Source organism: Mya arenaria, chromosome 13, assembly GCF_026914265.1.
Source record: "Mya arenaria isolate MELC-2E11 chromosome 13, ASM2691426v1".
Classification (NCBI taxonomy): domain Eukaryota; kingdom Metazoa; phylum Mollusca; class Bivalvia; order Myida; family Myidae; genus Mya; species Mya arenaria.
This window is the reverse complement of record NC_069134.1, coordinates 40390779-40411900: the sequence shown is the minus strand read 5'-3', so window position 1 is coordinate 40411900 and position 21122 is coordinate 40390779. Positions and strand designations below refer to the sequence as shown.

Here is a 21122-nt window from a genome sequence, read left to right as displayed (position 1 = left end):
GATTGTTTTTGTTATTCACTGGACATCTTGACAGCCATTTACTTCCTGAATAATGCTGACAGAAGGGAGAGCAGTTATGTCTGTTTGCCAATTTCTTTGTCTGCCCTAAGGTAGGGTTTTAGATGAAGAGTTATGGAAGGGTGCTGCACCCTGCCCTATTTTAGTAGCACCCTTCTGCCCCCATGGAGACACACATGGGCACCCTTCTGCCTTCAAAGAATTAAATGCTCAAGGCACTTCAAAGTCAAATTCATTTCATAACAGTGCAAAGCAAGAAAAAACAGAAAGTAAGACTAGAAGCTAAATGGTGACATGTCAAGCCCTTTATAAGAGCCTCTAACACAGACGTAATACTTTTTCATGCAATTGCAATACAGAATAACATGACTTTCAACAATTCGTGGAACCTGTGACACTCCACCTCATTTAATTGAACATCTGTTGCAAGTTTTTTGAAAATCCTATGCATGGTAAAGATACAGGAAAGTGAAAGAATTCAGAATCTGCTTAAAACAGTGGCAGCACAGAAAGCTCACACTCATGGGAAAAGTTACGGTCGTTAAAACCTTTGCACTTCCAAAACTTATATATTACCCTTTTGCGGTTCTCCCTAATCCAAGTAAACAAACAATTGACGACATTAAAAAAGCAGTTTTTGAGTTTTTGTGGGACAATAAACCCGATAAGATTAAAAGAAATATAATATGTCAAAACTATGAATATGGAGGTCTAAAATTAACAGATATAGAACACTTCCTAGGCTCACTAAAATCTCTATGGATTAAACTATATCTAGACCCAAATAATGATGGGGATTGGAAAATATTTATGCACGAAAAACTAAAGAAATATGGAAACGATCTTATTTTTGAATCCAATCTAGACCAAAATGAAATTAAACACATTTCTCAAGAAAAACCCTTTTTGAACGACGTATTGAAGTCGTGGATAAATATTAAAAGTAATACGATGAAAATAATGAAATCACTATAAGCAAAATGGTGATATGGAATAACAAATTACTGAAACAAAATGGTCGCACCTATTTTTATAAAGAATGGTATCAGAAGGGTATTAAGCTATTTGAACACATTTACGATTATAGAGCAAAGACCTTCTACAAGTTTAATGAACTTAGATTTCTGTATGACCTTAATGAACAAGATTTTCTAAAATATCTAACACTTGTTAATTCAATACCAGAATCATTAAAAACGAAACTTATGTCAGAAATGATTAACCAAATACCACAAGATAAATTAACTGATAAATTACTGAAATCGAAACAGACTAATAAATTCCATTATTCATTACAGCAAAGAGATATTTTAAAACCGTCGTCAGAAAGAAAATGGCGAACATTATTTCCAAGTTTAGATGACGACAAAAAATGGCAGTCAATTTACAGGCAAACATATATTACTACAATAGACACGTGTCTGCGCAGTTTTCAGTATAAATTTTTATTAAGAATAATACCGACAAATAAATATCTTTATAAATGTAAAATAAAATCAACACCTCTATGTGACTTTTGTAGCATAGAAACAGAAACAATAGAGCACGTATTCTGGGACTGCCAGAAGATACAACCTTTATGGGAAGAACTTAACATCTATATAGCTTCGCAATCCATACATATTATGATAACAAAACAAGAAGCATGTGTAGGCATTCAGGGAAATGAAAGATACACAGTCATATGTATTTTCTTAATTGTGTTATTGAAATTTTATATCTTTTCTATGAAATATAAAAACACTATACCGACTTTTAACTCATACAAACAGTATTTGACATTGAGAAAAAGAATTGAATCGCAAATCGCACTGTTAAACAAAAATATGATACCCACGAGAAGAAATGGAAAGTTTTAAACCTTGATCCTTAGATAAAAGTAAATTCAGCTCTCTAACACAACGTAAAATACGGTCATAAATTACTCACTATAACCAGTATGTGATTCAGCAAATTATAACAATAATTGATTATTATTACTTTTCCACCTTTAAATATGTATAACTAACTACAATACGTAGCTTGCAAAATCCATTAGGGGAAAAAGCTTGAGAGACTGAAAGAATGTGTACGTGTGAATGGATGCGTGTGTGTTTGTGTGCAGGCGTGCGTGTGTGTAGGAGGTGGGATTAGGGCTTATAAATAAATAAAAAACATAGACAGTTATAATGCTATTAATGCTTTAATGTATGTGAATTGTTTTGTATGGTAAAAATAAATGAGAAAAAAGAAAAAAAGAAAAAAGATACAGCCCGGACAAGGTCAAGTCAAGACTAGGCCTATCAACAGTACTAATTTTGAAATTAAACCTCCAAGTGTGACCTTGACCTTTGAGGTACACCCTTGGACTTGTATGCAACACGCCCCTTCATTGTCATAGATACATGTCAAGTTCTAAGAAATCTTGTAATGCTTTGTTGAGATGGTAGCCTGGACATGGTACAGTCCCATCAATAGTATGTATTTCAACTTTTGACCTCTTAAGTATGACCTAGACCTTAAAAGTACAGACATACATGGGTCTTGTGCATCAGGTCTCTCACTAGGCTGAAATTTTTGGGAGAAGTGACTTCTCCCTTCAGTCAATTTAGGGAGAAGTTGGGAGACTTTAGGGAGAAGTGATACTTTTCATAACACCTGATACAAAAACTAGGCCATACCACACACCTGGCCACACACCTAAGTTTATATTCACATTCAAATTAATTGCTATAACTATATAAAATGTTCACAAATAATGTATCATTTTTGGCTCAGCAAACGTGTATTTGTCAATGTCACATAGTTTATCTCCAAATAGCATCTAAAATGAATCAAAAACCAAGACAGCTAAGGATTTGAAACAATCAAAATGACCTTAAATTTCAGTCCAGACAGACGCACGCTAGCCAATATAAGTAACAGCTATGCAGAGCTTACAGCAAGATGAAACATTATCAAGGACACAAGCACAGATACATGGAACAGCTATGCCGAGCTCGTAGCAAGGTGACACATCATCAATATTATGTGCGAATTATTCTACTTAAGTTAGGTCAAGGTCATTTTTTGAGGTCGAAGGTCAAGATGTCATTCAAATGTGGATTTTTTCTTCACTCAATATTTTTCAGTCAGTTTTAGAAAATTTCACTTGATTATTTTTCGCCACATCTTCACATTATCAAATAAACAAGGCAATAAGAGTAATGTTTGAAGTTATACAAGTAAAACGTAAAGGTCAAGGTCAATGGGTAAGTGCGTCATATTTAGTGTTTTTTCTTCTCCACAAAAGAGGCTTGAAGAATGCTTGATCTAGTCACCGCGGCAGGTGGTATTTCATGAGGGACTTTCTGCACAGGATGTAGAGAAATAGGGCAAAAGAAAATATAAGTCAGTTTTAAATCCAGTTTTTAATAAATACTGTGAAAATCATTTTTAGTTTGATCAATTACCAATTCTGATAATTTTTACATAAGTCATGTAACAATAATTAGAATCAACGTATCATACAATTCACATTTTGCTAATAACATTTATTAATTAAAAATGCTAATCATTCTAGAATTATTGCATATATAACAGACTACATTTAAACATTGGTAGAATGTCTAATATTGTAATGACATCATTCAGAGCAAGCTTGCTATAAAGGTACAGATTATTCAGATTATGATAACAGTTCTCAAATTAATGCCACAACAAACTGTCCTATCTTGATCAAGTCAAGTAACAAGTTAACTTAAAATGTCTAAATCAACAACATATACCTGTATCAGGCACCCATTTCATTATTAAAGAATCTTAGTGGCAACTTTATAAATCTTAAATCTGTAGGAACTTCACACATGGCAACAAGTTAACAGTTAATCTTTCCTCAGGTCTATTTTCAATGTTGATACTTGCTTAAAACATACAGTCAAACCTGGTTTAAGGGTCACGTGTTTTAAAAGGCCACCTGTCCTATCAAGCCACTCCAAGTACCCCCCCCCACACCCCCCCTTCTCCCACCCCCTCCGAACGATTTCATTTTAAAGTACATGCATCAAGCGGCCAACTGATTTAACACGGCCCAGGTCATTAAATTTTGACCCCATAAAGCCATATAAACAATTATTAGCGGCCATTAATCCCTTGTCACTGACACTTCCATTAATATATTTTTCAATTCAGGGCTTTAATTACATACTAAAGTTCACCAAAAAATATGACCTTGGATATTTTCGTCATTGAATCAAAATGCATATAACATTACACTAATGCTCTACAAGTTTACTCATCGAAAAATCATATTAATAACACTTTTGCAAATGTTTTGATCAAAATTAACACAGTTAATGGATAGATACTTGAATAACATAATCATTATTGATTAAGACGAAACACTGTTTTTTATGATTTCACAGTTTGCATTGTCAATTTTCTTTGAATTTTGATTATGGGTGACTGTAAGACAACTAGCAAGTGTTTGATGCTGAAAGATTAAGAGTCTCGTGTAACGCAAATGGTGGATTATAGTGATCTTGTTGATTTTTGGTGATATTTTTTTGCTATAACGCTTATCTTCAGCTTTCTATTTATAATTTTGGATTTTTTTTTTCTCCATTTGTATTTAAACTTCTTTAATGATGATGATAATGATAGTGGTGTAAAGAGGTGGTTATGATACATAATAGACCTCTGTTAAAACAAAGCTTTAGTGGCCAAAAAATTCCACCTGGATAAAGTGGCCACCTGTCTTAAGCAGCCACTTTGACCTTTTCCCAAAGGTGGCCACTGAATAGAGGTTTGACTGTAGCAAAAAAACAAAAATAAGACACTAAGGTTATTTCAGTTTGTGACTAAGATATTGAATGAAATGGGCAAAACTTCAACAGGAGAAACATGCAGTGTACATATTTAAGCAACAATTTTTATATTTCAAGACTGATTCATGCACCATTTTCAAACAGCCTGAAAATGCGGGAATGTAGTATAGAAGAAACCATTAGAAAATATAATAACAAACAAAACAATTCAACCAATTAGCACTTAAAAACAATCTGCAGCAAATTGTATTAAACTGGTTACATTTTTAGTATAGCAAAAGTTATCAAAAATGTTAATTGATTGGTAAAAAAATATCCAATAATAACTGCTAACCAATCAAACCGTTTTACTGAGTCAAATAACCAAAAGAGAACCTGTGGACAACTTCTCAATATTTTATATAATAACATGGGTGAAAGCTTTATGTCTTGTGACAGAATATTCAGTCTAATTTTAGTGAGCAAAGTCTCTAATTCATATGTCCCCTGATATTTGCTGATCTTTTGTGGAATTTATTTAACCTTTGTTTCTAAAACTGTTAAACAAATATCAGGACAGACTTTGTCTTGTGTTATAAGAGAGCTTCATTTCAGGAGTTTAAAAAGGCCCCCTGACCCCTCGGCAAAAGTTTCAGTACTTTTCAATTTCTTAACTTTCACCCATACAACTGACTGCTGTAAAAATAATTTCAATCAAGTTATATCACAGCTTGATTACAGTGTATTTTTTAAACAAAAACAACCTTCTAGAATACAACAGAAAATGTCAATTTGGAACAAAATGTATGTTATTTCTGGCAAACAAATGACTGAAGTATAGAACTAGTAGAGAATATTTGGTGACAATAAGGGCTATTTCAGTAAAACATATAACCAATGGGGGGAGGTCATCATTTTCATACAATATGGCTGGGTAGCTGTTTTGCTTATTTAGACCTCAAAAGGGCAAATTTGCTTCTATAGGGGGTGGCATAATTTAGAAGTGCCTTCCCCCCTGTGGGTTATATGTTGAAATGGAATAGCCCTAAATGATATGGAAATTTATTTTGATTAATCCTTATGCATTTTAATAGACCTGAATATATAGTGTGGGTGAGAGTACAGGTAAAAATCCATCCATCCATATATATATATAGGAAGAAACATAGAAAATATTAAATACCATATATGTCATAAAGATGTGCTAGGGTCCTTTTAAGACCAAGGGGTCTGTTTCAAAAGATTAGTTGCGTGAAATGAGATTTTACCCAGTATCATAAATGAACACAAAGAAAATAAAACAATTCAATAGCTTTAATATGTGACATTTATTTGGATTTAAGATAATTTGTGATGACTAGGATCTTTAATGAAACAGGCCCCAGCATATTCATTATGAAAATAATTTCTTTGTTAGTAATATAAATGTCAGGTACTGTAACCATTTAGTAGTTCACTCGATTAAGGTACAGGTTTACATATTATGAAAGCAAGCAAGCATGCAAATGACCCTAGAAATCTGGTTATACTACAAAATGTTCTACATTTTTTGTTTGGTTCTTATATCCCAGAGTAAGAGAAAAATATCCAGAAAAGTCTGCCCTAAGCATCTTTAAGGACATATACGGTACAAATATAAAGCTCTCTGTCAAGAGAAATCCAGAATACACATTGTATAGTTAATACTAGTAGTATGAATAAATAGTAATTTTTATTATTTATCATTATCTAATTGTTACTTATTTATTGACATGTCAAGCATAGGAAGCAAGGACAAACGTATGAACATACATCAGTAAGAGGTTAAGATAATACAAGTAAATGAACAAGGATGAAATTCTGGGTCATAAAATCAACATATGATAATTAAAATAATAAAATTGGTAAAATCATGCAATGTTTTACAGAAAGCTTAACAATGACAACCAAAGGTTTTCATCTTATGTCAATAAGGCCTACTTCATCATATTTACTAAAATCCACACGCTTATCTTGTATTTGCTATTTTAAAGCTGCACTCTTAAAGATCGACTGATTTGACAACTGTTTGTTTGTTTTTGTCTCAGAATCAGCTGATTTTGACATCAATTTTTTCAATTCAGTCATATAAGATATCTCACAATATAACAGATCTCAATTGATTTGAAAACTGCCAAAAATTCATTTTTCGTAAAGCGTAGCCCTAAAACATCAATTTTTGAACGTAAATATAAAAAACTGTGATCTGATCCTTAATTAGCAGTTTAATATGACTAGTTTTCAGATATTTATAAAAAAAAGGCTCATTCCAGGACAAAAAAAAAAAAAAAAAGTTGTCAAAACGGTCAATCTGTGAGAGTGCAGTTTTAAGATGATATAATATTTTATTTGTTTACTTTTGAAAACTAAGCTGGATATGATTATACATATAGCATCCTCATATCACCTGTCTTCCATATTTTGTTAGTAAATTGACAAGGCAGTCCTAATTGACATCTCTGGATTATCTTCATAAAATTCTTGAACAAGAATAATTTTGCCAACAACTTTGAGAAATATTGCACATGGCCCTCTAAAATATCAACAAAGTTCATGAATCCTTATGAAGGACAATGTTATTTATGGCAGATATATCAGTATAAAATGCAGCCCCTGATTACTTTTCTCCATTCTAACGCATGCCATATATCATTCAGACAACATTAACACTCTTATGGCAATAAAACCGAGGACAAAATGGTAAACAGACATCCTTAACTATATGTGTTTCATATATATTCTGCATATTCTTTTACAAAAACTCCCTCAGGGGCAGTATTCATAAAATTGCTCAGCCATTAACTTTTCTAAAATTATTTTTTTTGGTCACATGAAATAAAAAAATACAGAATTTCCAACATTCATTATTTCTTTTGATCTAAGTATCAAAAACACTTCATACATTTCTTTTCATTTGACTATGAACATTTTAAGAAATTGACTTAAGTTAGGAAATGACTTAGAAGTTTTATGAAATCCGCTCCCGTTTTCTAAAATGATCTAAACAAAGGCAGACAATAACACTGTGTAGTACTTCAATACTCTTTCAACTGAATGTCAATTGTCAGCAGTTTAATGGCCACAGGTGTAACACACATTAACAGTTTCAGAAACCATAATCTTCCCATCCCACACCATTACAACATATTTACGCAAGTCAATTAACATGGCGCTCGTTAACATAAAATCAGCAAAGCAATGTGCCAAGCTTTATACAACCCTATTTTTGTTTAAAGGAAACAGCATGCATTTCCATTGAGCAAATGGATATCATTACCAGTCTTTTTTCATGTCCAGAAAAAAAATCAACAACCTTAGCTTGTATTTAAGCAATGCCAATAAACATAGAGACATCAAACATTCTTTCTTAGTGCTGTTCCAGTAAAACATATAACCCATGGGGTAAGGGGGAGGCAATTATTTTCTTAATATATGGGTGGGTGTCTTTTTTTGCTAATTTGGACCCCGAAAGGGTAAATTTGCTTCGGTAGGAGGGTGGTATATTTTAAAAGTGCCTTCCCCCGGGGGGTTATATGTTTAAATGGAATATCCCATACTACTAACTTACTGTGCTGAAATACAATCAATGAGATAACTTCCATAAAAAATCATACAATGTTCTTGACTTTACAATGATCAGCACTCGAAGACGCAGTCAAAATATTTTTTCACTATAAAGAATTTCAAAACTGGTCCCATGATTTTTATGATAATGGCAAGTACAAATGGCATAAATTATTTCACAACATTTATGCCTCCTAGGTGGGTAGCTCAATATGCCTGTAGCACAGTCTATTATTGTATCTTGTAACAAGGATTCTCATTGGTTAGGATCAATGTACTATTTGTAACAAGATTTTTCACTGGACACATGTGGTATCAATGTAGCACTTGTAACAAGATCACTCATTCGTTAGGATCAATGTAAGATGGAATCTGATTGGAGATCAGTATAGTAGACCTGGAATGGTTCACAGCTCTGGAAAAGTGGACTGGTTCTCTCATACATACTTCACTACCTGATCTGGGTCTGCTAAATACTTGCCTGAAATCATAAATGAATCAAATCAGGTATGTGAATCAGAAAAGTGCACGCATCATTATCCTATGCCTGAACAATGTCTCATGTGCAAATCAATGACAATTTTTAGCATTATTTGTTTAACCGCTATGACTCAGTTTCTACTTTTTTTTTACTAAATTGCAATATTACACTAATTTTTTCATACTTGAAAAAAGGCTCAATGATAAGATTCAAAACAAAATATGGTCTCCAACCTATTTGACAAATGTTTTTATGCAAATACACCCATATATATTTCAAACAAGATAATTATGTGTCATTAACATTTGTTGTAAATACTCTTAACTGCACTCCTACCTGCCCCGCATCTCTTCTTGGAAAGGGAAATCCTGTAGCCCGTCCCAACCAGCTCAAACTCCACCCCCGACATAGTGGCACTCTCTGCTATAAACTGTAAGGCAGTGGTCGAGGGGGTGGACTTGCCATCCTCGAGGTTGAATTTGGCTCGTATAGATCCCTGGGAACAGTTCTCGCTGACCTCTGATATGTCGTTCAAACGCCAGGTTGCTCGCTTTGTCTCATTGTTCCTGAAATAATCATTTCTATAACATTAGTAAAATATATTCTAAAGACAAACTCTTTATATACTCTTGTATATGTAGAATTCTTTGTCATATATTTTGCATCTTCATTTTTGGCTTAGCTGTACACTTTGCTAGAACAAGTTACCAGTCAGATAAAAGCAAATACAGTTGAACCTAGTTGGCCCAAACTAGTTTTTGCTCAAACTCCTTGTAAGCTCGAACTGGATGCAAAGGACCTATTTCTTTAAACTGAAGGTAAGAATTCTCGCTTGGGTCAAATTTTCGATGTTTGAAGTATTTTTGACGCTCCTGGGAGTTTGAGTCAACGACGTTCGACTGTATGTCACAATAAGTCAAGAAAATGGCATAAAAAGTATAAGGCAGCTTCTTGAATGGGCACTTCAAATTCAGTTACTTCCATCTTTTTATAACCATCAAGTCACAAAAGATTAGTGCATGTAACATAAGATGAAAGGAAAATGCAAATTCTTGAGGTGACCCTTCTATAAAAGTAGCTATTATGCACTTTCTCCAGATGTACATAACTTTAAAGTTGCTATCTTCAATCATCTACCAGACACCCTCTGGTAGACTCTGCATGCTGGAGACACCACCGTCCACTATCACAGTCACAGAGATGTTCTTCAGTGTCGCCCCCGATGTGAGGGCTGGGGCGTTGAATCGGTAATCGAGGCGGTAGTCTGTCACTTTCTCATCACATTTCCAGTACACGCACACTGGTAAGGCGTGCTCTCTACCCCAGGCTGGACCTTAATCTGTGGGAGAAAGGTTTATCCTAAGTAACCAGTGTTGGACACTTATTGTTTCTGCATAGGAGTCCATCTGACTACAAACTAATATTTATTACAAGTCTGAGTCTTACTCAACAAGTCAAGGATTTCAGGATAAAATTCAATGTCAAAAGATTTGGATTCAAATCAGTGGTTAACATGAAGTTTAAACAGGAATGCATATAGATCCAAACAGGAATGCATATAGATCCAAAATAGCGTTTATTGTTACTGGCTCCCTTTGCATTGACTGGGAGTCTGATGGACTGCCTAGCTGAACACTTTAGGAAGTTCTAGCCGCAACTTTGAAGTCTTTGACTCCTGAATTACCTTTAGATTAAACCTTGGTTAACAGTTAGTGTGTGGAATTTACACCACTGGCACAGCTTAACTTAGGCACCATTAGCTTAATCAAAATCTCAATTTATATAGCAAGCCTTTAGACAATTATTTAAGAAGAAATTGGGCTTGCTAAGCCAAAAGTCTTATTTGATGACTCCAAATTTAATCTTACTATCAGCTTGATTTTACATATCTATGTTTGATTTTACATATCTATGTTAAAATACTGTTTGAGGCCAAAAGTCTTATATTGACTCTTAATTTAAATCCTACTATCAGCTTGATTTTACATATCCATACTATCAGCTTGATTTTTCATATCCATACTATCATCTTGAGTTTACAAATCCATACTATCAGCTTGATTTTACATATCCATACCTGGTACTTGAGTATGTCAATGTTGAAGTATGAGGCCGTCTTATTCACCTCTCCCTGATGTCTCAGGTGGTCACTGAGTGCTGCCATGTCAAACGTGTACACTGGATTCTCATCTATTGCCTGACTAGAATTCCTGGTAATAGACAAAAAAGAAAATTTAAACAATGCGGTCAAATATTAAACCCCTAATATCATATCAAGTTTCTGATATCTTCACCAAATTTAACATACAGTCATTGTAAAGCACACTGAACAGATTAAAAATGCACTCTCACAGATTGTCTGTTTTGACACTTTTTAAAACTTTTGTTCCGGATACAGGTGATTTTGGCATCAATGCCTTAATTCAGTCATATCAGATAACTTCAATTGAACAGATCTCAATTGTTCGGTAAACTGCAGAACATTTCCTTTTTCTTAAAGCGTTAATAACGCTTTTAACCATAAAACATCAATTTTTGAACATACATATGATCAACTGAGATCTGATCTTTTGTCAGCAGTTTTATATCACTGTTTTTCAGACAGTTACGCAAAAAATGGCTCATTCAAAGACAAAAGCTAAAAAGTTGTCAAAACAATAAATCTGTGAGAGTGCAGCTTGAAGTCAGGGACATTAAAAAAAACACGAAGCGTTCTTTGCAATGTTTTTTTTTTTGGAAATGCTATCTTTAAACATATAGACATGAATAGTATTTACACATCTAGACAGAACTTTAAACATTCATTTAACAAACAACAAACAATACTTCAGATATAAGGAAAATTCTGCATAAGAAAAAAAATGAGTCCACCACCACTTTTGGAAAACTGCCTAATTGGCGCAAAGCTCTCAATACTTATTTGATTTCCATATTATACTTTTATTGATTGAAACAATTGAAGAACTTTTTTGTTAATTAAAATGACAACAGAAATAGTTTCTAATCTATTTTTGTTACTGGTACACTTCAAAATGTTTTAGTGTTAATTCTACATAATGAGTCCTCACATGGTGTCTTGATGGATTTAATTATGTTGATAACTTTATACGTGTTCATTAATTGTTGTCATTACTTATTATATATTAATGTCAGGCTGTCATATTTTATATGTACCAGTATTGTCATATAATATACATTTTATGCAATGATAGATGAGTATTGTAAGATTTTTAAGTGGCATGCTTTTAAATTGTCAATAACAACCTTGAGTTAATTGTAACTTATGAGAATAAATAACATGCTAAGTAGGACAATATTTTTTTCTAAAGTATAAAATAATTTAAAAACAACAAATGATACCCATTAAAACAACCAAAAATCAACAAAAAAATAAAAGAAACAATATTTGATAATCTTGAAAGCATGCAAAATAAATTCATTTATTAATCACGGGTGAGAATGGCTGAAATAAAAATCGCTGAACCTTATGCTGGGGATCCCAGAAGCCCATGTTAGGCCGCTTGACGGGTTAAGGGCAACGCCTAAGCAAGGGGCAAAGCACCCTTAATGCCTATGGGTTTGAAAAATTTGAAGAGCCTAAGATTGCATTTAAAAATATCTGTACAAGTTTTGTTTTTATCTCTTTCTTTTCACGTTTTGTTGAGGACACCAAAAATCCGTCGAGGATTCTCACCCCTGATATATATCGAATCAAGTGTAATGGCAAGAAAGCATTCTACCGATACAGAAAAGCTATACAACAGAATGAAAATAAATTTCTTTTCCATCTGGGAAAATAGACTAGCAGCAATATACAGTCAAAACCCGTTGGATCGATATCCCAGGGACCGGAGAAAATACTCTGAGACTGGTGAATATCGAGCCAAGCAGGATTGCTTATACAGAGTAAAACAAAATAGGTCCTTTAGATGCAGTTCGATCCAACGAGGGAATCAATCCTAGCGATATCGAGCCAACAGGTTTCGACTGTACAAGCTTCATAACGCTGTTATGTAATGAAGATTTTAAATTTGAAACTGATTTAGAAGCCATTTAATTTTAGACAAGCTTGATTTTCAAAGCCATTTCACTTGCAGACAAGCTTGATTTCTACAAGAAGACACCAATACAATCACAGACAACAAACAAGCAAAACAGACAAGCCAAATGGGTGTATACATGCAGAGACTGGTTGAACATGGCTCACGTGCGCCGAGTCACGTGCGTGGACCTACTTACTGTGTTACCAATTCCTTATTCAGCATCACTTGTTCTAGACAGGCAAAGTTTTTCAGTCTAAAACTAAGTGGTGCCTGGATTGGGATTGTCCATAAATACGCGGACAACCCCAGCAGGAAATGACATCATCAAATTTCCCGTTATTTTCACCGAACATCTGAAACACAACGTTTTGGCAACAAAGCATGTAGTAATGGAAAAGGAAAGAGCAAGATTTGAATAATGAAACTAGATTAAATGTTTTTAAATCTGCCCTAACATACAAGAGATCAGATAAATGTCTATGACAACAAACTGGTGATTTTATTTCAAACTTAACATCTGTACACATTATATGTATGCATAATTCAATTTTAATTAGAATCAGATTAATTCGTTTGATGATTGAAAGTAAATGCTAAATTTGATTTCATTTTTTAGGGGGAAAAGCTTTATATAAATAGTCAAATAAGTTTGATGAAAATAGCTGAAAATATCTTACCATAGAGCAAAGTACATATAGTTATATGCTAGTTAAATTAAATAACAAATGTAATTCTATATGTTAACAAAGTAAGTAGTTTATTATCAAACATCTACAATGTTTACAAAATTAAACTTGGAAATTAAATCGCATAAATCAAAATATCCCAAAACTGCACCTACTTGGTAGCATCAGTTCCTTTAAAGTAAGCATTAACAGTTTCAGTGAAGGCCACAGCCAAGGGGACAGTGTCGGCCATCCCGATTGTAAGGGGGCTCGGTCCACGAGAAGAGCCCACGGGCATGGAGGTTGTGTTCCACTGAACGGTGCTTCCTGAGTCCACCCTGTTTAGGCTGAATGGACTATTCCTTCCTGAAGGGCGTGCTGGTACCTGAGGAGTAAGGGTTGAAATATGATAGAGGAGGGTGTCTTCCGCGCTCATGTTGAATGGATTGCCCTGTATGGGAGTGAGTTTGTTCCATGGAGATGAGGATTTTGTGTTTTTTTTGTTTGAAAATTGTTTTTCAAGGAATCTTATACATTTTGACTTGTAGAATGTACTTTGAAATTGAACTTCTTTTTTGTATTTTGGTCAAAATCTCAAGTTTTATCATTTAACAAGGGATTATCAACCATTAGGAAATACAATTCCTTCAAAGTAGAAACAGGTTATTGTACAATAGACATATACCAGAGAAGCCCCCCTTGAGGAAGGTCTCTGAGGTACAAGGGGGCAACTCCTTTTCCCACTGACTGACTAGCAGATTTATTCCCATGCATTTTGTGTATTATAATGGTGAATACCAAAAGAGCGACCTTGAGGAAGGTCTCTGCCTGAGCTACTCTATTTACCGTCGCTGATAAGCTGAGTTACTGCCCATATATTTAGTGTAGTTAAATGATAAATACCAGAGGTGCACCCCTGGATGGAGGTCTCTGAGGAACAGGGGGAACAACTCCATTCTGCACTGGCTGACTAGCAGAGTTAATGCCCATTTCGCTGCTGCTTGACTGGTTTAAGAGGTCACTTGTGTCTGAAAAATGCATCAATTTTTAATACCTTTAAACATAAAAAAAAGTTAGCAAAGGGACCAATGTCAATAACACTCGATTTTTCCAGCCTTAACAGTATCAAGCATTCTCCCAAGTTCCAAATCAAGCAGAAAATGCTCTGTTTTCGAATTTGCCACAAAAAACAAAAATACCCAATACATTGACCCAAATCAAATGGAATAAGTAAAGCAAATTCATCACAAAAGAAACAAAACAAATTATACAACTAATAACAACAATTTTGCAATGAATCCTTGAAAGTTGCATCATAAAAAACCTAATTAATATTAGTAGTAATGACCATATCTCTTAAAGCTGCACTCTCACAATGACAGTTTTTCAGAATCAGCTTATTTTTGAATTAATGCCTTGAATTCAGTCTTGTAAGATAACTTACATTAGAACATACCTCAATTGTTTGGAAAACTGCCGAAAAACTCGTTTTACTAAAAGCATTAGTTGCGCTTTTAGCCATAAAACTTAAATTTTCGGACGTAAATATGAACAACTTCAATCTGATCTTTTGTCAGCAGTCTGGTTTCAACATATTTACACAAAAAAATGGCTCATTCAAAGACAAAAAATAAATAAGGTCAATATGTGAGAGCACAGCTTTAAACGGTTAAAACTACATACTGGCATTAGACTGAGGTAAAGTTGTTGCTGCACTGAAGTCAATGTTGTTGGTAGTACCATCGGAGAACGGGGAGAGAGGAGAGGGCAATTGGTACCCGCCTGTGGGAGTGGACGCGCTCGAGGAGAACAAGTTGTCCAGGTTCAACAGGTGACTGTTGCTCGGTTTGCTTGATGACACACTATAAAGGAAATTACATGAGTATGAGTGTTCCTGTAACCCTGGGGCCATATTCATGAAGTTATTTCTTAACTCTATTTTGATTTCTTAATATTTTCCTAGTCAAATTAAAACCAAAGTCTATATTTTTTTTAAATTAAAGAATACATATAGTCAATAAAATCAATAAAAATAAAGTATTTAAGGTATTATTAAGTTATTGTATTAAATGACGAGTAAGATACTTAATTTAGGAAAATGAATTAAGTTAGGAAATTTCTTAAGATGTTTTATGCAATAAAAAGTATTGATAAAACTTCTTTAGTAAGTTGAAACATACACAGTCTATGCAGCTTACATAGCCTCGCCTTCAGTCTGTTACTGAGTTTGAGAGTTTTCTTTCTTAAAACACTTTTTACAAAACCGCTGCCTGATAGAGCACTGTCAAAACATTAGTTTGGAAACAGGTTTGTTGAAGTGTTTGAGGAAACAAATCACTTAACCGAACTCAGGTAAAAAAACGAACGCAGAGCTCTCGGAAAGGCATAGACTGCCGTTGTTTCATTTAAAATAATGCAAAAATAAAATACAACTGACTCAGTCATACAATTCTTTTTGGTCAAACTCGAATGTTTTAAAAATACTTACTCCAATGTGTCCGACTCTGACTGTGACCGCTTCATCATCTTTTTATCTACAGGGGTATTTCTGCCTTTCTTCTGTAAAAGATTTTTGCCATATTTATTCTTCAGGAAAAACACAATAATATGATATCACACTTTTACATGTGGACATTTCCATTCTTAACATATTTATTGGTTCATAATGTCAATTTGTGAACATCCTTAAAACCATACTATCACTTATAACCAAACACTTTATCTAGGAATCATGTTACCAATAAATCTTCTCATGTCATCCAAGATTCCGCAAACAAAAACCACTGTGATTTAAAGTGACACTTATATTTCAAATCAATACATCTATAACAAACATAAATTTTGAGTGATAAACCTTCAACTACTTACTAAATAGTGCTTTATGGAAAATATTATTACTGACAACAAGATTGTAACTGTGTATGTAATAGCTGAAAATGCACAAATATTAAATGACTGGTGGGTCTTAAAAGATTTACAGCGATCAACTTTAGTATCATATGGTAGAAATACAGTGTTTTCTGCACATTTCTTTCAAATTAAACATGGTATCCTTCATATGAACCATTTTTTCAATATTCATTCATCCTTATCGGTAAATTAAAACATGTGTATTAATTGTGGTACATCTTATTGAGGAGTAAGAATGTATCTTTAACATTAACATGTACCTAAACAAAGAAGAATCCACTGAAAAACATGATAGTTACCCCTAGTGTGGGTGAGAGACGAAGCATGCCCACAGATGTCCGTATATCGTCCACATTTGCTGCAGTTGCCTGGACACCACTTGGGCTCAAGGGCTTGATGTTCACTTTTATCTTCATGTCAGAGTCTGGGGAGTAAAAATTGTGGATTATTTATAGAGCAAAGAATGTCTGGTAGTTGTTAATATGGAAAATAACTGTGTAGTGACAGTGCATGCCAGTATTTGTATGTCAAATTATGGTACAATTTAATGCAGGGAGAAATCATGTACAAATTCATGGGATCATGAGGAATCATGGAAATAAGGTACTGATTCAAGGGATCATGAGGAATCATGGATGAGGAATCATGGAAATAAGGTACAATTCAATGGAATCATGAGAAATCATGGAAATGAGGTACAAATACATGGAATCATGAAAATAAGGTACAAATACATGGAATCATGAAAATAAGGTACAAATTCATGGAATCATGGAATAAGGTACAAGTTCATGGAATTATGAAAATAAGGAACAAATTCATGTTATCATGGACATAAGGTACAAATTCATTTGTATAAATTCATGTAATCATGGAAATAAGGTACAAATTTATGTAATCATAAAAATAAGGTACAAATTCATGTTATCATGAGAAATCATGACTAACCTTGGTCAGAATCTGAGTCTGAGGAGTCATACCAACTCTTGCTGTCCCCATTTTCCGGATTCACTAGGTTAAGCGTCAAGGAAAACAGCCCAAAGCATGGAAGTCGGCATCCTTTCCCCAACATTACTTATTATGCTTTGTAAAATGATCACTTTTACAGGCTCATTTTTTTTTTATTGTGTTTCATTTGTTTTGATTTCAAGAAATATGAAACCACATCTCTTGATAAATTTTCTTTTTTAAAAATGATTTTAAACCATCCATACTTCAATAAACTGTCAATTTTGTCTAAAAATGAAACCATTCATTTTCTTATATCAAAACCCATCACATACAATCAGTCAAATTGCTTTATTAATACTTCATGTATTCAATAATTTTTAAAAGTGCTTTAAAAAATCAAACATTCTTACAGAGTCAAAGCTTTTGAAAAATACATAATTAATGTGAAGTTATGCAAAATATACAAACATTTTTATTGGGTTTGAGAAATGTTGACAATGTCAACTTTGCCCTCTCCTATTCTATGCCAGTGACCTAATAGCTGTGTCATAGCTACAATTAGAGTTCTAACAGAGATGATGAAAATCCCATATCTATTTTGAAGGGGCTAGACACCAGATGGTCCCAAAATGGACAAATACATTATTTCCACAAAACAAACCAAGAATTGTCAATATGAGCTAGTACGAGGCCAATAATACATCATTTTACTTAATTAAAATATTATTTTGTGGCTGTCTCAGCCGAGTTTACCCATTTAAAAATAGCGCATAATGTTAGTAGTGTATATTTAGCCTGTAAAAAACATATGATTAGTACAGATACAATTACCAGCGCTATTTTTATAATTGGATGGGATGCATCAGTCATTAAGATTAAATTGGTACACAATCATATCAAGTTTTTGACAAATTCTACTTCTTGCAATTGGTAACATCTGGTATCTAGTCCCTTTAAGGTATAATGATAGTTTCTAATTGGCCAGTTGCACCAAGGATACAGTCAGGGCTGGCGGGTCGTATGGTGTATCCCTCTTCGTCAACCTCCGGCGCATTTTTACTGTCACCACTCTCCTGTGTGTCTCTACAGTAAAGTAGGGGATAGAACAGTGGTAATTACATGCTAAACATCATCAACAAGAGATCAAAGCAATATTAGTGGGACCTGTATTCTATGAAATGTGCTTAAAAATTATTGTCCACCTGGGATCATATTCAATATAGTTCTTATCCTTACCCTTAGACATGCCTCAGTGATTCTTTTCAGTTGATTGGTCAATTATTCTTACCGTCCAATCAAAACACTCAGATTCTACTCTTAAATTTAAGATTGTTCGTAGTTCTTAGTTCTTTATTGAATACGGCCCCAGCAATCTCAGTTGAAGAGTTGAGATGAGCGAAAGAAATGTATGTAAACAGAAGATTATTTTTCTGATACTTGGATGGCATGACATTGCCTGTTTAAACTGCTGTTAAGGTCACACCAAATTAATGTCATTCTCATTGGATTCGGTACTGCACTATTTTTTTCAAAATTTCGAAAATATTTTTATTTTTTCTTGGAACAGCTCTCTGTCAGCACCAAGAAAAAAAGTTCGGATACATTTTTTGAAGTGGGCAATTTTTCCTAATTATATGATGAAAATTAGCGAAAAATACACTTCCTTTTAATAATTGATGCAACCCAAATGATTGATAAAACACTTCTATCCATTACATTCCAAGTTAAGATACAATTTGACATTTCATAATCATAAAGCATTCAAATCAGATTTTAGCATGTCAAGATTTTAAGTATATTCCAAATGGTGTGACAATAAATATTAAATGCAGGATGAGAGCTTGCTCCTAAAAGTCCATATTAATATATATTTTTTATTTGCTTGCCTGGTTCTTTCAAGTGTTCAAGACATTAATTTGCTGCGGCTTAATTTACAATGAAATACAGTAATATTTTAAACTTAGGCCTAAAAAAAAAAAATATTTGGTTAGGGTTACATCCTTAAAAAAAATAGGTAGGGTAGGTAGGCTTTTTATTTTTTTTTATTTATTTTTTTTATTAGGTTTTATATAAGAAAATAATTTTCATCATTGGAGAATGGTGTTAAAGCTATCTTCTGTATAAGCATTTAAGGTTTAAACTTAATATTAAAAAGCAATTTAAAAAAAAAACGAGATCTTTTTTTTTTTTCTTTTTTTTTTTTAATTTTTCATTTTTTTTTCAAATTGACTATAAAAACGGTAGGGTCGGCGCCTATTCCGTTGGTAGGGTCGGGTAACCCGAACCAAATGTATTTTTTTTTTTAGGCCTTATTAATAAGGAAGCGTAAATATAACACAATGGTTGCCTACATAGATTCTGAGTCTTTATCTTCTTTATTCTTCTTTGCCTTCTTTCTTCTCTTCTTTAAAAACCCTGAAAAGAAGGAAAAACAGAATAAATACAAATAATGGTCTTCTTTACAATTCTCTGAAAATATAACCTTACAGATTTATTGTGAATATCTTAGAATTTTTATTCATAAAAGCTGACAACATTTTTTCACAAGCTATATATTAAATTTTTATTTTCCATACATATAAACCCGACTTTTATTGCATTTAATTTAATTTTTATTTTTTCTATATCTATTTTAGTGTTTCTGGGATAAATCTTTACAAAAGACAACACAGATCTGTAAATTAAGCAAAATGATAGCCAGCCATGCTATAAGCCCATTTAATCCAATGATATACTGGCAAAAGTCTTATAAAAACTGAAATACTTCAGCCCAATGGTTTGCTAAAAGAAAAAGGTTAATTTGTTAGAAAATAAGCTAGCAATTTTATCATTGCATGACCATAATCTAACTGTGAGTTAAACACACAAACACTGTTAACAACATCCTAAACCGTCCTAAACCGTGTTAGTATTGTGACAAAAATGTCTTGTCCATGGTTTTTATAGTCGTCGAAATAAGACTTTTGGATAAAGAAGCCCAAATTAGTATACTATTCAGTATTGCTTGGCATCAAAATCTTGAACAAGCCCTGCTGTATAAAATTTAGAATTTAAGCAAGTCCGCAAGACATTTTACCAGTGCAGGGCTTACAGGCTCGTGTTAATTTCGACCACTGGTTGTTAGTATAAAAAGGGAAAAAACAAAGTGAAATATATATGTGACTGTTTCAAAGGGAAACATGTATGTGACTTTTGCAAGAAGAATGACCTAAGACATAGTGGTCTGAAAACATTTTTTATATATCCTTGTAATATTGTTACTTTTCACATTTTAAGCTGCAATCTCACAGATTCACAGTTTTAATTTTGATTTGATTTTTGTCTCAGAATCAGCTGATTTTGGCAACGATACCTTCAATTCAGTGATATTAAGAGAACCCACTAAAGAAAAGATCTCAATTGTTTTGAAAACTGCCAGATTTTTTTTTCTGAAAGTGTTATAAACGCTTTAAGCCATTAAACATCAATTATAATTTTCGAGTGTAAATATAAAAAACTGTGATCTGATCTTTAGTGAGCAGTCTTGAATCACTGGTTTCCAGACATAAACGCAAAAATTGGCTCATTCACAGACAAAAGGTAAATGGTTGTCAAAACGGTCAATCTGTGAGAGTGCACCTTTAAGTGAATACATTCACATCAATAATTTCTGTACAATGTATCACAGGTAAACTATGACCATACAAGGGTAAAGGCAGATCATACAACC

The 21122-nt window shown here is 33.4% G+C and overlaps 1 protein-coding gene across 1 annotated transcript in view; it reads right to left on the bottom strand.

The window, feature by feature from the left end:
- Nucleotides 1-7650: 7650 nt before the first annotated feature.
- LOC128213384 (F-BAR domain only protein 2-like) overlaps nucleotides 7651-21122 on the bottom strand; it is a 37686-nt gene continuing 24214 nt past the window's right edge. The window contains 15 exon segments of the mRNA XM_052919032.1: nucleotides 7651-8844; nucleotides 9181-9410; nucleotides 9982-10150; nucleotides 10153-10183; nucleotides 10922-11054; nucleotides 13084-13157; nucleotides 13159-13240; nucleotides 13729-13937; nucleotides 14456-14580; nucleotides 15236-15414; nucleotides 16041-16111; nucleotides 16762-16886; nucleotides 17411-17473; nucleotides 18414-18496; nucleotides 19765-19828. Of these exon segments, the coding sequence (XP_052774992.1) occupies nucleotides 8801-8844; nucleotides 9181-9410; nucleotides 9982-10150; nucleotides 10153-10183; nucleotides 10922-11054; nucleotides 13084-13157; nucleotides 13159-13240; nucleotides 13729-13937; nucleotides 14456-14580; nucleotides 15236-15414; nucleotides 16041-16111; nucleotides 16762-16886; nucleotides 17411-17473; nucleotides 18414-18496; nucleotides 19765-19828 (1682 nt within the window). The 3' untranslated portion in view covers nucleotides 7651-8800.